Source organism: Choristoneura fumiferana, chromosome 18 (assembly GCF_025370935.1).
Source record: "Choristoneura fumiferana chromosome 18, NRCan_CFum_1, whole genome shotgun sequence".
In the NCBI taxonomy this organism is placed as follows: domain Eukaryota; kingdom Metazoa; phylum Arthropoda; class Insecta; order Lepidoptera; family Tortricidae; genus Choristoneura; species Choristoneura fumiferana.
The window spans coordinates 2,529,076-2,547,364 of record NC_133489.1 but is presented as its reverse complement, the minus strand read 5'-3'; the positions used below and the strand labels follow the sequence as shown (position 1 = coordinate 2,547,364).

The 18,289-nt window shown below is 38.0% G+C and overlaps 1 protein-coding gene across 6 annotated transcripts in view; it reads left to right on the top strand.

The window, feature by feature from the left end:
• The window catches only part of HisT (Histamine transporter), a 112,537-nt gene that overhangs the window by 79,957 nt on the left and 14,291 nt on the right, over positions 1-18,289 (top strand). For all 6 annotated transcript variants that reach the window (XM_074102004.1, XM_074102005.1, XM_074102008.1 and 3 more), the window contains one exon: positions 6,391-6,615. In XM_074102004.1, coding sequence (XP_073958105.1) covers positions 6,391-6,615 — 225 coding nt within the window. The remainder of the gene's footprint in view (positions 1-6,390; positions 6,616-18,289) is intronic.

Below are 18,289 nucleotides of genomic sequence, written 5' to 3'. Positions count from 1 at the left end.
ACTTGCTGCATAGAAAAAAGCGTTTGACAAAGAGACAGGTACATAGATTTTTCAAAAATCACTATAAATCCAATTTTCAACCGATTTAAATTTTCTCTTCGCTAAACACTATCTGTTTATCTATATTTTCATAATAATATTAAGATATGGCAAAATCAGGAGTTGTCAAATACCGTATTATACGAATACGGTTCGACTTACTAGGTCAGAAAATAGAGCAAGTCAGAAACGGTCCAACTGGTTTCGATGTTTTCGGAAGATCTTTTTTAGGGTTCCGGGGCCAAAATGGCAAAAACGGAACCCTTATAGTTTCGCCAGGTCTGTCTGTGTGTCCGTCCGCCCGCGGCTTTGCTCAGGGACTATTGCACGGATATATATGTAAACTATGCCGACTAAATGGCATAATAAAAAAATTAAAAAAATCTCTCTTTCTCTCTCTCTCTCTCACACTCTCTCTCACACATATATTTTTTGAACCAATTAATTTAGTAATAATATGAAATATATGTCTCACGAGACCTTAATTTTTATATTAAATGCTTGCGATTACTAGTAGCCCAGAATGAGCGAAAATAACGCGTAGAGGACGTAACGCACATTTCAAAGTTGCCAAACGAGCCTCACTATACTAGCACGTGTACACGTGGACAAACCAATTTTATACCATAAAAATGTTACACTAAACATGATTGGTTTTTTGGAGTCTTTTTGTATTTTTCATTTCAACTCCAAATTTGTTACTTTTACGGGTATCCCGTGAAACCATATCGAAAACACAAACTGAGACATGGATGCACAGAAAAAACCAGAAAAAGAGACCAGCGCTGGGATCGAACCCAGGTCCTCAGCAATCCGTGCTGCGTGCTATAACCCCTACACCACCGCTGGACAGGAATCTAGACACGAATTTTTCCTATGCATACATTATCTCAGGGTGCTTTTTATCTACTACGCTACTTAAGCAGCAGCACTAGCGATATCTATGTTCCGCTCTCATCGAGAGACGTCACATTCTTTCGGAACTAACCGCTCATCCAGACAAGAGATGTCGCTACTAAGCAATCAAATTATGATTTGTGTTTTGGAGTCTTTTTGTATTTTTTATTTCAACTCCAAATTTGTTGCAGCACGGATTGCTGTGCTGAGGACCTGGGTTTGATTCCCAGCGCTGGTCTCTTTTTCTGGTTTTCCTGTGCATCCATGTCTCAGTTTGTATTTTTGTCATAAATTGACTTCTTATGCTCTAGTCTTGTGTCACAAACAAAAAAAGTTTCTACATATTTCTTTAATAATTTTTAATTTATATAAAACAAATATCAATGAAATAAATCAAAATAAATTAATAAAACTAAATATTTATAAATATTAGCAATGCATGAATAATAAAAGGTACCTAGTAAGAGAACATGTTACCACTGTTGTTATATCATCTTCTTGCAATCAAATTGAAAAGCAGAGTGTAAAACTCGAGCATTAAACCCATTTTCCCCTCGACGTGTCTATCCACCCTCGCCGTACCGGTTTTATGCTCTAGTTGTACAATCTACTATTTGACACAACCCCTGTGACGGACGTCAACAAACTATAGTGAAAGGTTCACAAATCCGCGCTGTGAACAAATTTTGTAGCCGTTGAGCTGAGCCGATGTCTTCACACGAGTAGGTAAGTACAACTCAAATGAAGACAATGATGTATTTTTTTGGAAAACCCCATAGAAATATAGTAAAATCAAGCGAGCAAAGCAGCAGGTAAAGGCTATCGTACATAAACGTGTCTGTATGTCATCATCGTAGTGAGATCTTTATTTAGCGAGATTACATTTTAATCTGGATTAGTTTTTACGAAGTACTTTGTTGTAGGGGTTTATCTTTAATAGCACTAATAGCGGTATTTGTTGAATAAAGATTTTTACGATGCACATGCTTGGAAAGTGCCTTTTTACATACAGAAAGTTTGTCATTCCCACAGGTTTCGTAATTGTGCAGAAAAGACTATAATTTATTTGCCACATATTAAAAAAATGTTTAAAAACTAAAAAAAAATTAGACCTATCTTTTTTTATTCGACTGGATGGCAAACGAGCAAGTGGGTCTCTGATGGTAAGAGATCACCACCGCCCGTAAACATTCTGCAACACCAGGGGTATTGCGTTGCCAACCTAGAGGCCTAAGATGGGATACCTCAAGTGCCAGTAATTTCACAGGCTGTCTTACTATCTACGTACCTACCTATGTGTTTTTATAATGAGTGTTTTTGTGGCAGGCTAGTACAGTCGAGTTCGTAAACTTCTGAACAAAATTTTGTTCAAAAATATCTGAACACGCCGTAATAGAGTCGTGTTCACATACGCCCATATACGTGAATTTCTGGGAAATAAACTTGTATTCAAAAAGACAGTAAAAAGATCTATGTGGTACTTTGACTCATATACGCGTTCAATTTTTAAATCTTTGGTAAAAAATACGTTACCCAAGATAATTGGAGAAATCAAAAAAAAAGGAATACAATCACATTACGATGTAGCATCGGGGTAGCGGCGTTCCGCTTGACGTACAAGTACCTAAATGTAGCAGTTATGCCCACAGATAAAAAAAAACGCCCAGGATTTACCGCGTGAAAGTATCAAACGTAAGCTTAGCCCTTTTACGTTAAAATTGCATCTAGTTCGGGTACTTCAATGATAACTCGAAAAGTAATTAAAAAACAATGTTTTTTTAATCCACTGTCTAAATATATATAGTTTATAGATACGTATAACGCACAAAACCCAAAATTGAAAAAAAAACACTTTAGCCCTTGTACATAGGACCCATCGATAGTTGTAATTTATTCGTGCTGCAACAATAAATAAATAAAAAAAAAATAGTCAGTCATGAAACTTTTTTTGACGTCTTACATGGCTAAAAGCCGTGGTGGCCTAGAAGTTTGACCTATCGCCTCTCAAGCAGAGGGTCGTGGGTTCAAACCCGGCTCGCACCTCTGAGTTTTCGAATTCATTGCGGAATTACATTTGAAATTTACCACGAGCTTTGCGGTGAAGGAAAAATCGTGAGGAAACCTGGAGAAAATCTGCGAAGCATTCAATGTGGTGTGTGTGAAGTTCCCAATCCGCACTGGGCCCGCGTGGGAACTATGGCCCAAGCCCTCTTGTTCTGAGAGCAGGCCTGTGCCCAGCAGTGGGACGTATATAGGCTGGGATGATGATGACATGCCTTAACGCATGAACATACAAACCTCAAATTTGGAATGACTATAGAGATAAATATATTGCATAACAACAAACCATAATAAAAATCAAGCGTGAGTCGGTTTTTAATCTACTATTATTACTATGATGTCACTGGCTTTGCCAACGTGTGCGTTTCGTTACACTTGCTTTGCTTGTTTTATTATAGTAATAATACTTAATTGTGGCGTGGTTTATCTGGTGTGTTGTCTCTTATTATGATTGACCATCATTGTCATCATCACCATCATCATCCAGAAGACTTCCACTGCTGGACAAAGGTAGAACCCTTAGAACGCCACAATGAACGACAACTCGCCACTTTTACCTACCGCTCCCAACTCTCCCGATGTCGTCAGTCCACCTGTACACTACCATGAGTTTACAGTGACCGTACTCGATAGCGACGGCGTAAATTATTTGTACATAGAGGCGCTGTACAATTCTCCATACAAATAATTTACGCCGTCACTATCGAGTACGGTCACTGTAAACTCATGGTAGTGTACAGGACTGACGACATCGGGAGAGTTGGGAGCGGTAGGTAAAAGTGGCGAGTTGTCGTTCATTGTGGCGTTCTAAGGGTAATAATGGTAAGAGTAAGGGGATAATTTACGCCGTCGCTATCGAGTACGGTCACTGTAAACTCATGGTAGTGTACAGGACTGACGACATCGGGAGAGTTGGGAGCGGTAGGTAAAAGTGGCGAGTTGTCGTTCATTGTGGCGTTCTAAGGGTAATAATGGTAAGGGTAAGGGGATAATTTACGCCGTCGCTGTCGAGTACGATCACTGTAAACTCATGGTAGTGGTACTGGTGAGAGGCCTGCCAACGCTTTGTCTTCCGCTTCATGGTTGCCACTTGAGGACATTTTTCCCCTACGGTTAAACAACACAATTACTCTTTATTGTAAGTACACCACAAATAGTAAGCGATACAGAAAACAGGTACACAGAGAGAAAATTACAGGGTAAGCAATAGGCGGTTATTGTTTATTACATAAACATAAACTGAAAATTAATTAATTAATTCGATAATTGATTCTGCGTAACTTTATGGTGATTTATGTGGAAAGGAGATTGGGTTAGTTGTATCTAGAAGTTATTCGTGTAGATATCGATACGAATAAATCGCATGAAAACACGTGTCGCTCAACGCTCAGACGTACCTATTTTGCACGTGTAGTGGCGAAGCAGCAAGATAAATGTTTATAGTTCAATTACATAATAAAGTGATAGAGTGACTGAATAAAATGAATTATCTACTAACCAATTTGTTGCCCGCGTCATCGCCTATAAAGATTCTGCTTGTCACTACCCTGCCCCTGGAGGATTATGTGATTTACAGAGCCAGGGGCAGGGGTGTTATGTGTTAATACAAGTTATCAACTAATTCATCGTCATTATCATATCAGCCATAGGAAGTCCACTGTTGGACATAGGCCTCTCCCATAAACCTCCAGTTGCTTCGGTTGGAAGCAGCCGGGAGCCCGCGGCTTTATTCCTCTAGGTTGGCAACGCATCTGCAATACCCCTGGCGTTGCAGATGTTTATGGGCGGTGGTGATCTCTTACCATCAGGAGACCCACTTGCTCGTTTGCCATCCAGTCGAATAAAAAAAAATCCTTCCATCTCGTTGGTGGACGTCATACTCTGTGCTAACTAATTGTGTTCCAAATGTCTAAATCCCTTTTTAGCCGTTTTCGCGTGATCGAGTAACAAACACCAAAACTTTCGCATTCGTATTATTATTTAAATAGAAGGATGATCGGCTTAATACCTTTAGGCACTTGTCCCACCGCCGACGATGAGCGAGAAGCGAGCAGAGCGAGTAACTAGAAACGAGTGGGCGAGCAGCGAGAAGCGAGTGTTCGAGCACGACGGGCGATTACTCGCTCTACTCGCTCGAGCCGGGCGGCCGCCAAGCTAACAGCGCTGAGCGAGTATCGCTGAGCTAGTTTTATAGATCAGCGAGTCTTATAGCTCTTGTCGCTGCGACAAATGATGTAAGAGCGAGTTCTCGCCGGCAGTGTGAACCGCCAGCGATCAACTATTAATATATGTCTCTTTTACTCACACAGGATCTTATATCTTTTGTTCGTTTCTTGAGCGAGAAAATAGTCGATAGCCAATCGTTTCCTCGCCGGCGGTGAGACAACTGCCTTAGATTAGCACTGTAAACTTCGATTAGAATGTAGTATAAACCATCGAAGACTGGCGGCGGGTCCGACCAAATTGATTGCTTCCGTAACGCAATAATGCCTTCATTAGAGGTTCCACACCAACGATGGAGAGCCGACCGCTTCTCCTAAATTCACAAAGTTTTCGATGCTTACAGAACTTTGATTAAATTGAACAAAAATTATTCAGTAATTTTATCTTGCCTTTCTGCTACTAATTTAGTCCATTGACTTGGACCTGAAGCAATCGAAAAATTATAGATTGTCGTGTCCAGTCTTTCTACTAAACCAATGCTTTCCGGGGTCACGCGGTTTTAATTAGTTAACTAGAGTTTTGAATTGATTCGGAAATTGTCTTAATATCTACAAGTAAAAGTATCGCGACTTTGGCTAACTGCGTATTTAATAACCATAACCGTAATAATATGCATAACTAGCTAAAAGTTTCCTGAAATCAACCGATTTTTGCTTCAACTTTATAATACTAGCGGACTAGCGGACCCGGCAGACGTTGTCCTGCCCGAAAAAACACTACATTAAAATTATGATAACATACCAACAACAGCGCCATCTAGCGGGTCCAATTTATTTAAATATGTTCTTTAATTTGAGGGGAGAGTTTACCGTATCGACGGGATGAACATTAAATGTTTGACAGTTACGGAACCCATGAAAATTTTGTATGGGAAAATGTTTTCTTTTTTCATTTATTTTTTCGTCAATATCCCAATATTTTTAATACTTATTATCCTATTCCTGATGAAGACAAATCCAAAAACACAAAAATCATAAAAATTTGTCCAGCCGTTCTTGAGTTATAGATGGTATAACTAACACGACTTTGTTTTATATTTATAGACATAAAATCGTCATTTTTATTAAAAAAAATTGTAGTTCAACAAACGTTCTTGACTATTTAACGGTTGAAATTACGATCTTTTTAATATCAAGCAATTTTTTTTAATGAAAAAATATTTTTCTTCAGGGTCTTCGCGTAACGACCATCATCGGCTCTTTCGGGACATGCCTGGGCTCATGGCTGAAGGTGTTCTCAGTGCCCCAGGACATGTTCTGGCTGGGCTTCCTTGGCCAGACCGTGGTGGCTGTCTCCCAGGTGTTCATCTTGAACGTGCCGCCGCGCCTGGCTGCCGTGTGGTTTGGAGCTGATCAGGTGTCGGTTGCCTGCAGCATCGGAGTGTTCGGGAATCAGGTGAGTGAATGCTTAGACTTAGCAAACTTATAAAAGCTCCAAGCTTGAATGCCAATTATACACGCTTGCAAATGCGTTATTATATTCTGAATAGCCAAACATGGCAGACGTGGACCCTCAAAGTTGCTTCGGCCCTTGTCTTTGGCTCGACATGTTTATATTGCCAACGCGCTTGCCAGACCAGCTTTACGCAAGCCTAGAACAAACATTCTACTACACTATGCGCTTATTGTGAATGGTTGTCTAAGCTTGGCAAGCATGTTAATGTATGTACTACGAGTATAAGGTGTTGAATAGAACTACAAGTTTATTGCCTTGCTTACTCGCAACATGGTTTTCTTTGCTTGCACTTGCATGGTGCGAAAGAGCAAGGTATAAAAGTTGTAGTTACATTAATATATTATGATCTTTGTTGTAAATATTACCTAGTTCATACTTATAAACTTCCTTCATTTGAAATTTCTGACTCAATTTCTTTTATAAATGCCGATTTTGACAGCTGCCCCAAAACCAAAGTATAATAACGCTAAATCATTTCATCATTTCACCTGAAAATATTACGATCTTCCAAAGATAAACGATATTTTTAGACAGTTTGATCCCGTTAAGCTGAGCGGGGAGTAAAAAATCCAATCACAAGGTTATCTAATCTGAAAAGACCGTCGCTATTGGTTAATAATCTTGATAATGGAATTTTTAATAGCCTGGGAAGTCGGAACAAAGGATCTGATTAGACCGTGTTGTTAGAATGTAAACTATGGAAATGAGAGATACGAGTACTTGCTTCATCAATATGCAGGGTCTTTTGATACTTTGTAGGGTTTTCAATATATCGGTGTGTCTTGTGTTATTGCTTAAAAAAATAAATAAAAACCCGCCAAGAGCGGGTTTGACATGCCCAAAATAGGGTTCCGAAGCCATTACGAAAAAAATAAGTAATATTTTTCTAAGGATTTTGTATTTTATACGGAATCTTCCAAGTTTAGGTATATTTGATACCTTAGGCTGCTACGAGTATTTACTCATAAACTACTATTAATTCTCAAGCAAACTTAGCCGTTATAGTTTTCCTTGAAAGTTTAATATACTTATTACCGTTCTGAATTTTTTCAAATTTTTCCACACACCGGTTCAGATTTGAGGGGGGGGGCGCTCGATTTTAATAGAAAATTGCATTTTAAAGTTGAATATTTTGCAAACAAATCACTGAATTGAAAAATATAAGTTATCGCGATCAAAAGGTACGTACCACTTTTTACAAGTTTTCTATAAGTTTGTAAGTCATGGTTTCAAAATTTGCAAACACTTTTTCGTTCACTTCCTGAAATTGAACTGGAATTTGGCATACCTACTTATGTAAGTCTGGTGACAATACAAGATTCTGGTAGTGAAATTCTGATGGTCTGGCCAGGATCGTCTCTGCAGGACAAGGCTCTTCAGCGATAAATGGCATCGACTTGAAAATTGGTATGAATATAAAAAAAAAAAAAATATATAACGGGACAATTCACACCAATGAGGGCTATCGTTTTTTGTATTTCTAGATGGCGCCACTGTTGCGTGAGGTTTTTAAGTGTCGCTTTCAAAGTCTGTTATTACGGGCGTGAAAACAAAGATTACATTAAAATCATATTTAATACATCTTAAAACCTACCATGAAAATATCAAGCAACCACAGTCTTGCGTAGTCCCGTTTGTTCGGAAAAAGGGAGGACAAAAGTTTTCGAAAGACAAAACTATCTCAAAACACAGACATTCATTGCCCCTTTATGGCATAATTTCCATAAATAATTTCAGGTAATGCAAAATATTCCCAAAATTATTCTAATTATAAATAAACCAGCGTAGCTCACCCAAAAACTATGAGATTTGACATTTCGGAGACCTCACGCTACACTAGCGCCTCTAGCGGCGAATTCATACGCGATAGCCCTCATTGACCTAGTTCCAAAGTAAGCTTAGCAAAGCTTGTGTTATGGGTACTAAGCAACGGATAAATATAATTATATAGATATAGATAAGTACATACTTAAATACATATTAAACACCCAAGACCCGAAAACAAACATTCGTATTTTTCATACAAAATATCTGCCCCGACACGGGAATCGAACCCGGGACCTCAAGCTTCGTAGTCAGGTTCTCTAACCACTAGGCCATCTGGTCGTCTATAAAATATGTTTTAGTTTGGACGATAGTGGTGTTTGTAATGGATGAAGCTAGTAACTTATTAAAAGTTTTTTTTCATTTATAAAACGTAGACAACAAGACCTATATATTATGATCCTTCCCGTTGTATGTAAAAAAATATGAAATTTGGCAAAAAATGGACCCCACAACGCAAAAAGTCCGAAAACTCACTGAACCGCCAACTTAAGTGTTTTGTTTCTCGTAGAAGTAAAGTGCGTTGTCACTTTAACGTCCTTTTTGAAAAGCCATACAAAATTGTGTAACGACTGAAAGCGACAAGGTACAGAAATGTTCACTTGTTTATGACGTTGACTTTACTATGGAACCCTCATGTACTAGTCCAACTTGTATTGGGCTGATTTTCCTTTCAATGAAGATTGACTGAACGTAAGAAACCGACTGAGAACTGCCGACACAAATTAACATCCCAACTTTATAGCGCGTATAGTCGAATCGATAATAAATGTCCTCATTAACAACTGCCGTACCTTCGTGCTAAATGGACAAAGTTCCTTTGGGTATTCCAATCGTTAACGGTCCTTTTAAGCCGTCCAAAAGTTAGAAGATTTAAAGAAAATGTTCGTGAAAATGTTCGTGACCTGATTATTTAATTTTGCGGCTGTTGAAATCAAACCTCAATACATCAGTTAAAAAAAAATAGCAAGAGTATATTTTTGTTACAACTATAAATTGCAAGGGTTAGTAATTGACCTAATAAACGCATTAATTTGTTTTATCAGAAATATAACATTTTTTTTCCCTTACAATAAATTACCATATTACTAGTAGGTACAGTCACCTACAAAGAGATCGATACTGCCAAAGTTACAAAAATATGTATACGTATACACGACTTTATTGACTTAACATTAAGATGTCCCGCGTTCGATCCGAATGTTTTGCTCTCGAGTTCTTAGGTGTTTAATATGTACCTGTTTGAGCATATATTTACCGGTTTAAGTAGTATGTTTATCCATTGCCTAGTACCCATAACACAAGCTTTTCTTTCTTTCTTTTACTTAAACTTAAACGGATTGTTATTTTACCTTTGTTTATTTTACCTTTTCTTGCCAAGTCCTTCGGCCAGCTGTTTGCGTCGGGTGCGAAGTTAAACCGAAATCTGTCTGACGGCGTTATCGCATGCCATTGGGATTTGGGGTCGTGGAAACTTGTGGTAACTTGGCGACACCCCGGTTTTGGAGATTACGGCCATTGTTACTGTAAAGTTTTCTGGACGCTCGAGAAAGTCTATTGTTTTAGGTCCTGAGAACCGTCAACATGTGTTTCCGTACAAACTTTAGTTTTGTGCCTCTCGTAGAGTCTGGACACCGAAACGTGGCAACAAAATAGTTATGATACTTTGTATCTGAAGATATCTGTTCATGCTTAAGCCCATTGGCTTAAAATATCAAAGCAATTAAGCTCACCCTCGCAAAGGCTGATTGTTTGTTGTAAATGATACTCTGTGATACCCCATTGGTAACGAATCGTGCAAATAAACTCAAGGATGGATATTCCGCCAAGTGCCCGCTTAATCGTTTTCGTCGTAACGTACAGACAAGCTATTTCATACCTAAATAAGCAAAGAACCAATATCTCATTAAATAAATGTATTTGTTTATAGCAATGCTCAACGAATAACGTAAATGTATGTATGTAAACTCTTTATTGTACAAAGGAAAAGAAACAAAACACAATTGACAAACATTGAGAAAAACTGAAAATTAAAAAATATATATAGTTTTTTTATATATCATAACGACAAGGTTCTACGATAGGAATCAATTTGATTAACTTTAGAGTCGTTTGACTTTAAGTCAGTTAAATAAAAGAAGATTTATGTGAAATTAGCCAATTAAATAAACTCATTTAGGTACTTAAATCATAGCAAAATTACTAGCTTCTCCCTCGGCTCCGCTTGCATTAGAGCATAATTATTCATATTCATATTCATTTATTGCGATCATGTTCATTTGTACAATTATTGTAGACCTTAAAGTAAACATGCGAGTAGGTACATGATTCCCTGTTAGGGCACTGCAATTTTCTTACATTCTAAATTGTTTATTAAATTTAAAACAGACGTTGTGCCTTGTTTTAGTTAACTGATTTTATAATTACAATCCACTTGAATTCCGAAAGAGTACATAACATTTGATTTGCCCTCTTACGCATATAATTATAATTGATTTTCAATCGCTTTTTCTTTCAGGATAAAATATTTATTTTGCGGCCGTGGTCCCAAGTCCACTCGTGACCACGGCTGCAAAAATGTCACGCAAATCTTCACATACTCAAAAAATTAAGCCATCAAGTAGAAATCGAGTTGATACTCGTGCTACTGGTAGAGGATCAACCCCAATGACCCATCGTTTACTTTACAGCACCCATTAACTTTCCCGCCACGAACGAAGCGCATCTACGAAGCGTTGGACTCCAATTACTTAGGAATTCATTGACTGAGACCTGCCAAGCACTGATAAGACTGCGCAAGCTATTACAGACCCTAGCTCTATCACACTAACGGCCAATGTTCAGTGATAGAAGTGCATAAATGATAAATACTAAACTCATGTAAACCCGCATTTTGCCCTAGTACCGGAAAGCGGGAAGAGCTGGGTTTTATAGGCTTTGCCTGTTTCGGCAGATAAAAGCGTAATGCTGTTTCATCCCGTAAGGTGGACGGGCACGGGAATTTATTGGTTCACGTTACTTGGTATGTATCGCTTTATTTCCTTTATTAATATCCCTGCGGAATTTTGGGGCTCAGGTTATTAAGGGTTCAATGATTAATGTTACTTATTTACCCTGGTATTCTACTGTTTACTAGCTGTAATTTAGCTGTTGCTCAAGACTTCGTCTATCCTGCAGGAACAGTGCAATTTTCAGTTAAGTAAATTAGTAAATATCAGAAACAGATTTTTTTGCAGTGACAGCAATTATGTGATTTCATCATCCCAGCCTATTTACGTCCCACTGCTGGGCACAGGCCTCCTCTCAGAATGAGAGGGCTTGGGCCGTAGTTCCCACGCGGGCCCAGTGCGGATTGGGAACTTCACACATACCATTGAATTACTTCATTCACCGTAAAGCTCGTGGTAAATTTTGGGGTAAATTATGTGATTTATGATGTATTTATAAAGCAAATAATATATATCTAAGTAACTAATATCGACTTATACCTACCATTTTATAGGCTTCATATTTTTTGTTGGTACAGTCACCAGCATTAATATCTGCCACAGCGAAGCGTGCAAAAATATCTGACACGTCCTTCCGGCCCTATAAATAGATTCGTATCAGATATTTATGCACGCTTGTTGTGTCACCGATTAACTAATTCTTTAAATTCATGAGTGCGATGTTCAAATATAAGAAGGTAATTTATAATTTTTAATTTAAATATAGTTTGACTCTGAAATCTCTCGCAAAATTTCTGGCTCCACCACAATATTATTTTTAACAGACTAAATTTAAGATAAAATATTTTTTATCCATTAAACAGATGGGTGCAAATAAAGGTGCAAATTCTCTCTGATTCGGATCAATAAACTTTTGGAAGACGATTCAAAGTTAACGAAAATCAAGAAAAACAAGAAAGAAAGAAGGACAGAATGAAAATAAGTATTTACTTACCAGCCAGATACGACAACACAGATATAGATATGATAATAACAGTTATGTTAGAGTCACTTATAATTTAGTTCAGAGCAGTTTCTGATATTCGCGAAATAAATAAATGAACATAAAATATTTGCTTATACAAAGGTTTTAGGTAACATTACAGCAACAAACTTGGTTCTGTGTATGGTTTCAACAAATATTGAATATCAAATTAGGATGTGAGTAAAAACAAACTTCTTCATTGATATTCCGGTACTAATTCAATTCTGACAGTCGGTAGAGGTTCGATGCGTTAAAGACAAACTAAAATATTGGTAGGTCTTGTTGGAGCGTTATATTTGGATGTGACATAAAACACAATCATGACGCGGTGATACTTAAACCATTATAGACGGACTACCATAATTCAAAAGAAATATTATACGTAACAAAAAAATTACCTAAGTACTACAAAAAATCAAATTTTAATTCTACCAGTTTGAAGCCAGCTCAGCACGAGCCTGCAAGAGTGTACCTATACCTAGTCGTTTGCCGTAAGTATTTACATCCTAACTATCGGGCTTCTTTCACTCTTATGCCAAATAAGTGTTGTTTCTCTATTATTATGCCAGGTCGATGTTATGCACAATTATGTTCAAAATACCACGCACAGGACTTATCACGCTAACACACACGAGTAATATTTGTGTCTTCTCTTGACCACGCCACTGTAATGTTGCCGAAACGTCGTGGTAAATATTACTCGTGTGTATTAGCGTAATAAATAAGTCCTGTGCGTTTGACTGTGAGTGAAAAATTTGCGAATCCGTACTATTTCCACCGAAGATACGCTAGGAGATAATTACAAGTTTCAACTTCATCTCGCCCGCCTCGTTTCGCCTCGCCGGTGGAAAATAGCCTTTAATAGATACTTCGCGCATTTAGCTCGCGTGGCTTTTTTATTCCTCGTTTTATGTGATCTGTATCCTTTCCTGTTATAGGGGCGTAAATCACAGAGTAATTGCACCGTGCCGACTGTGACAGTCCGATATTATCCAATTGTATCCCCCCGTGTGACTGCGTCTAGATCGCTGGGATATGCACTCACGCGCACACAGACGTAGTTATTCCATTTGATTTCATACTCATGTACTTATTATTTCATACTTCGAGTACACTTAGTGTACTCACCCCCAGATGGTCGGTCGGGGGTTGGTGACTTCACCACTTCAAAATCGTTCGCCTTGTGGACTAGTAATGTAGGTAAGTACTACAACTTTCACGATTTTTCTCGCAGATCTATACTGGGCTTTAGGATAGTAAAGAAAGAAAGAAAGGTTTATTTTGGCTCCATAAGTACCACCTAAAACTAAGACTAGAACTAGCACTAAAACTTTGTTACTTGGTGACACGACAGGATACCAAAAAGGGTCTCCACTCAGCATGTGTTGCCGCACATTATGTGCAGTAACGCTGGTAAAAGAAAAAAAAATGTCTCACTCTTTTATACATAATAATAAATGATATAATAGCCCTTGTCATCTTTTACAGATGATTCAAGTATCACCACGTTGGTTCTTGCGCTCGTGACTGAAAACGCCGATTCAAGCCGCCAAGTTGCAGTACCTACATTACGAGTCCATAAAGCGAACGATTTTGAAGTGGTCAATTGAGCTTCGCAATTCAACAACTTGCACGATTCTTGTTGCAAGTCTTAACTATTAATTTAGCATGCTAGTACAACTTGTCCCACCGCCGACGATGAGCGAGAAGCGAGCAGAGCGAGTAACTAGAAACGAGTGGGCGAGCAGTGAAAAGCGAGTGTTCGAGCACGACGGGCGATTACTCGCTCCACTCGCTCGACCCGGGCGGCCGCCAAGCTAACAGCGCTGAGCGAGTATCGCTGAGCTAGTTTTATAGCTCAGCGAGTCTTATAGCTCTTGTCGCTGCGACAAATGATGTAAGAGCGAGTTCTCGCCGGCAGTGTGAACCGCCAGCGATCAACTATTAATATATGTGTCTCTTTTACTCACACAGGATCTTATATCTTTTGTTCGTTTCTTGAGCGAGAAAATAGTCGATAGCCAATCGTTTCCTCGCCGGCGGTGAGACAACTGCCTAACGCTACACCGTTGAGTATGAGCGTAAAATTTTCAAAGAAAGAACAGAGTTTTCCCAGAGATTTGTGTTCGCCCGCATATTTGCCCCCGAAAGCCCTCAAATAGCACATTTCGTTATCGAGATCTCCAATTTACGCGAGTAAAGATACACAAGGTTTGATTGTTTATCCTATAAACTGACATCTAAAAATGTTTGGATTTTTATCCTATTGTACGTGCCCATGGTGACCACTCGTCGAGTTACTAACAAATTGCTGTCGTGCAGGAAACGACAGATTGTGTTGACCGTAATAGCCCAATTGGAAAACAACAATATTATCTTGCAGGCCTTGGGTGGATGCTAGAAAAAGAATATAAGCATATAGTTAAAAACTGACCATAGCGAAACTTATTGCTCAAAAAATGTATTATTACAGACATTGTCTAAAAGGATTACATTTCACAGCGATTACCAAAATTTGCTGAAACCTATGATAATATTGCGATAACTTGACCAACAAAAGCTGACCAACAGAACCACCGCAAGAAAATTCTCTTTCACGCAAAAAAACCGTATTGAAATCGGTCCATCTGTTTGAGAGCTACAATGCCACAGACAGACAAACGAACACTGGCATCAAACTTGAAACTCCCGTTTTTACGTCGGGGGTTAAAGCACAACTAATAACAGGAGGTAAAAAAGTGGCGACATCGATTCTGGGAGGAACACAGTAGCATTCTATTCCGCTTTATATTCTCTCTACATAGTTCTGTTCTGTATCAATAACCTAACCATAAAAAAAACATTTTTAATACAAGCTTTTTTGCTGACTGTACTTTTTGTTGACTGTACTTGCAATGTCACCCAAACTACATTTGCATACCAAATTTCCGTCCGTCCTGCGGAGACGATCCTGGCTGGACTACCAGGATGTCGCTACTAGATTATTGTACTGTCACGCGATTTACATAAGTATTAAAATTTTTAAGTCAATATGACTACTGGAAGTTGGTCAAATTTAATTTAATTTACAAGATTTGACTACAGACAGACAGACAGACTTAAATAAAAGATAGTAAAGGTAAACCAAAAATATATGAAAATTGTCAAGAGGGCGCTATTGTTATATGGCTATTGTTATATTGTTATATGCTATATGGCAATAGCTCAGTATAGTCAGAGCAATGACGTCTTGACTTGTCTACAACGTTTACCTGTTAGCTCTGATGTTAATTTGGAAAGGTTTTGTATTGAAATAGTTTCATTCCCCAAGCGTTTTTTTTTTCAGTAGTCAGTAGTTTATTATAAACATTATTTACAATATCGAAAATACACTGAGACATGGATGCACAGAAAAACCAGAAAAAGAGACCAGCGCTGGGTTCGTAAAAGTAACAAATTTGGAGTTGAAATAAAAATACTCCAAAAAACCAATCATAATTATTTACAATGATCCGTTGTTGCCTACTATCGTTTTCGGCAGTTTTTGTTATTGTTCAAAGAAACCGCCACAGTGACACTGATTGAACACTGACAATCATTAAAATAATTGCCAGTGTATGTAAATTAGTTCCATTGAAATTCCGCAACATGGCGAATAGTCGTATATTTCTGGCCAGGCTTTAAAAACAATAGTAACGTTCCTTGTATTTAGGGACTGCTGATGCAATAAACCTTCCTTAAACCTTTTCTTCTGTTTGATTTCAACCCTTCCTTTTACGTATAAGGAAATACTCTTACCTTTTTACGATGTTTTTCTCAATAAAACCTTTATACGGTATTCAATCAACGAGGCCCACCTGCTATGGTCATTATGGGAAATTTGAGATAATGCCGTCTTTTTCTCTTTCGAGCAAATGTGTGTGTGTGTGTGTGTGTGTGTGAAAAAAATTAGAGGAACTATGCAAAGCGTCTTTTCTATTCGTATGTCGGCTTTGTTGCTAGGTATTTCTATAAAAAACCTTATAACTCTAAAAACCCTCTCTAAAATTTACTCTAAAAATCCAATGATCCGTCTATTTGCCTGAAGCCCTTCCGTTTACGACCGGCCGCTGCGATTTCCTCCCAGCAGATGAAATCAAATTGACTAAACCCTTCAAGAGCTTAGACCCTTCCTGCTACTTATACATTACCTTTGACCTCCACAGCGTCTCTCAAATATTTTATTTGCATGAGTAATGAAATGTGTTTTATGACAATGACTTGTCGGAGTTATCGGAAAGTTTCTATAACGTTTCCTTGTAAATGTCAATTTTTTTCATTGCTTGAATAACTACTACTAATGGTAAATTTTTGTGTGATAAATTTGCAGTTCCTCTTTCATCCTGGCCCTGTATGCTACGAAGTGCAAAATTCTAACTTCGTATCTTGCGGTCCCGCTGACGCTTATGATATTTAATACGAGTGAGACAGACGGTGCAATAGGAACTTCGATTTTCGAATTTCGTAGTACTATTCCGCCTTTGTACTTAACACAACTTTTATTTATGTAACCTTTTTGTTTTTCCTTTTTGTACAATAAAGAGTATAAACAAACAAACAAACAATTAGTTATTCTGTGACGTTTCCGCACGAGACAAAGGGTTTCATATTGCCCCCTGCTGCTATTTATAGCGCACGAAAACTTCTCTTCCACTCCATCGCCAAGACAACCATCTGTTCAAAAATCTCCATGGAAGGACGCTATGCTATCGAAATAGGCGAATATATTGTATCCATGACTAATGGTCTATATCTATAGAAAATTCTTCGGAGTTTGTAAGGCCTTTTCAAAAGCTAAAGATACTAAAGTATTTTAAACGGACCTTAACTTGGCCGCATAGTAAAAGCAAGTGTCCCTACTGAGCATAACGGTCCATTGAACTTGAAATAAAACAGTTTTCTTTTCTAAAAGCTCACCGACGTTTTGCGAAATCCCGCTTATGTTGGCAAAGTACCGAGTTGAATGTTGAATGCTACGGAAAAGTTGCCGCGTTAATTGTATTTTCTTTTTTGTGATTTGTGTTGTTTGTATTCACTTATGAAGTAGTGAATACCTAATTTTACTTAACGAAACCAATCGATAATACCGATCGAAAGTAGTTTGCTGAACTTGAAATAAGAATAGAGTAGCAGAAAACGACCGCACTAAATAAAGGTCAAGTTCAAAAAGTTGTGGACCATGTGAAAGGAACGATAGATATTTTTGAGGCAATATTTTTTCGGATAGCTAAGGAGTGCAATTCTCAGCCAGCTTCTATATTTTCCTGATCGCTACTATCTGGCCATTTTCAAATCTAGGATGAATGGGCATTTACTCGTATTAGGAAAGTGTGCTCCATCTTAATCCACATCTTCGCTTATTATAAGAGAGGCTACTACGAAGTTCGAAAATCGAAGTTCGTGTCATACTGTCTCGCTCACGCTAATATTATTTAATACGGGAGTGAGAGGGATGGTATGGTACGATACGAACTTCGATTTTAAAATTTCGCCTAAGCCTATTTCTGTTTAAAAAAAAAGTTTTCCATCAAGCCAAAATCATTTAAAATACAATTATTGAATCTGTTTGCTGTCATCAACCGTGATTCATATTGCCGCATGAATCCACTGAATACTTAGTTAAGTGCTTAATCTTTAATTTTAACGACGTATTGTCCTCATGTCACTGCGACATCGTTATTTTCCGTGATGATAAATACCGATTTTCTCGGATATTATTCGAAAGATCCGAATAAAATGACGCCACAAAAATTCTAACGTACTTTTAGATAGTTAGGCCTAAATGGAAACTCTAGGGAAA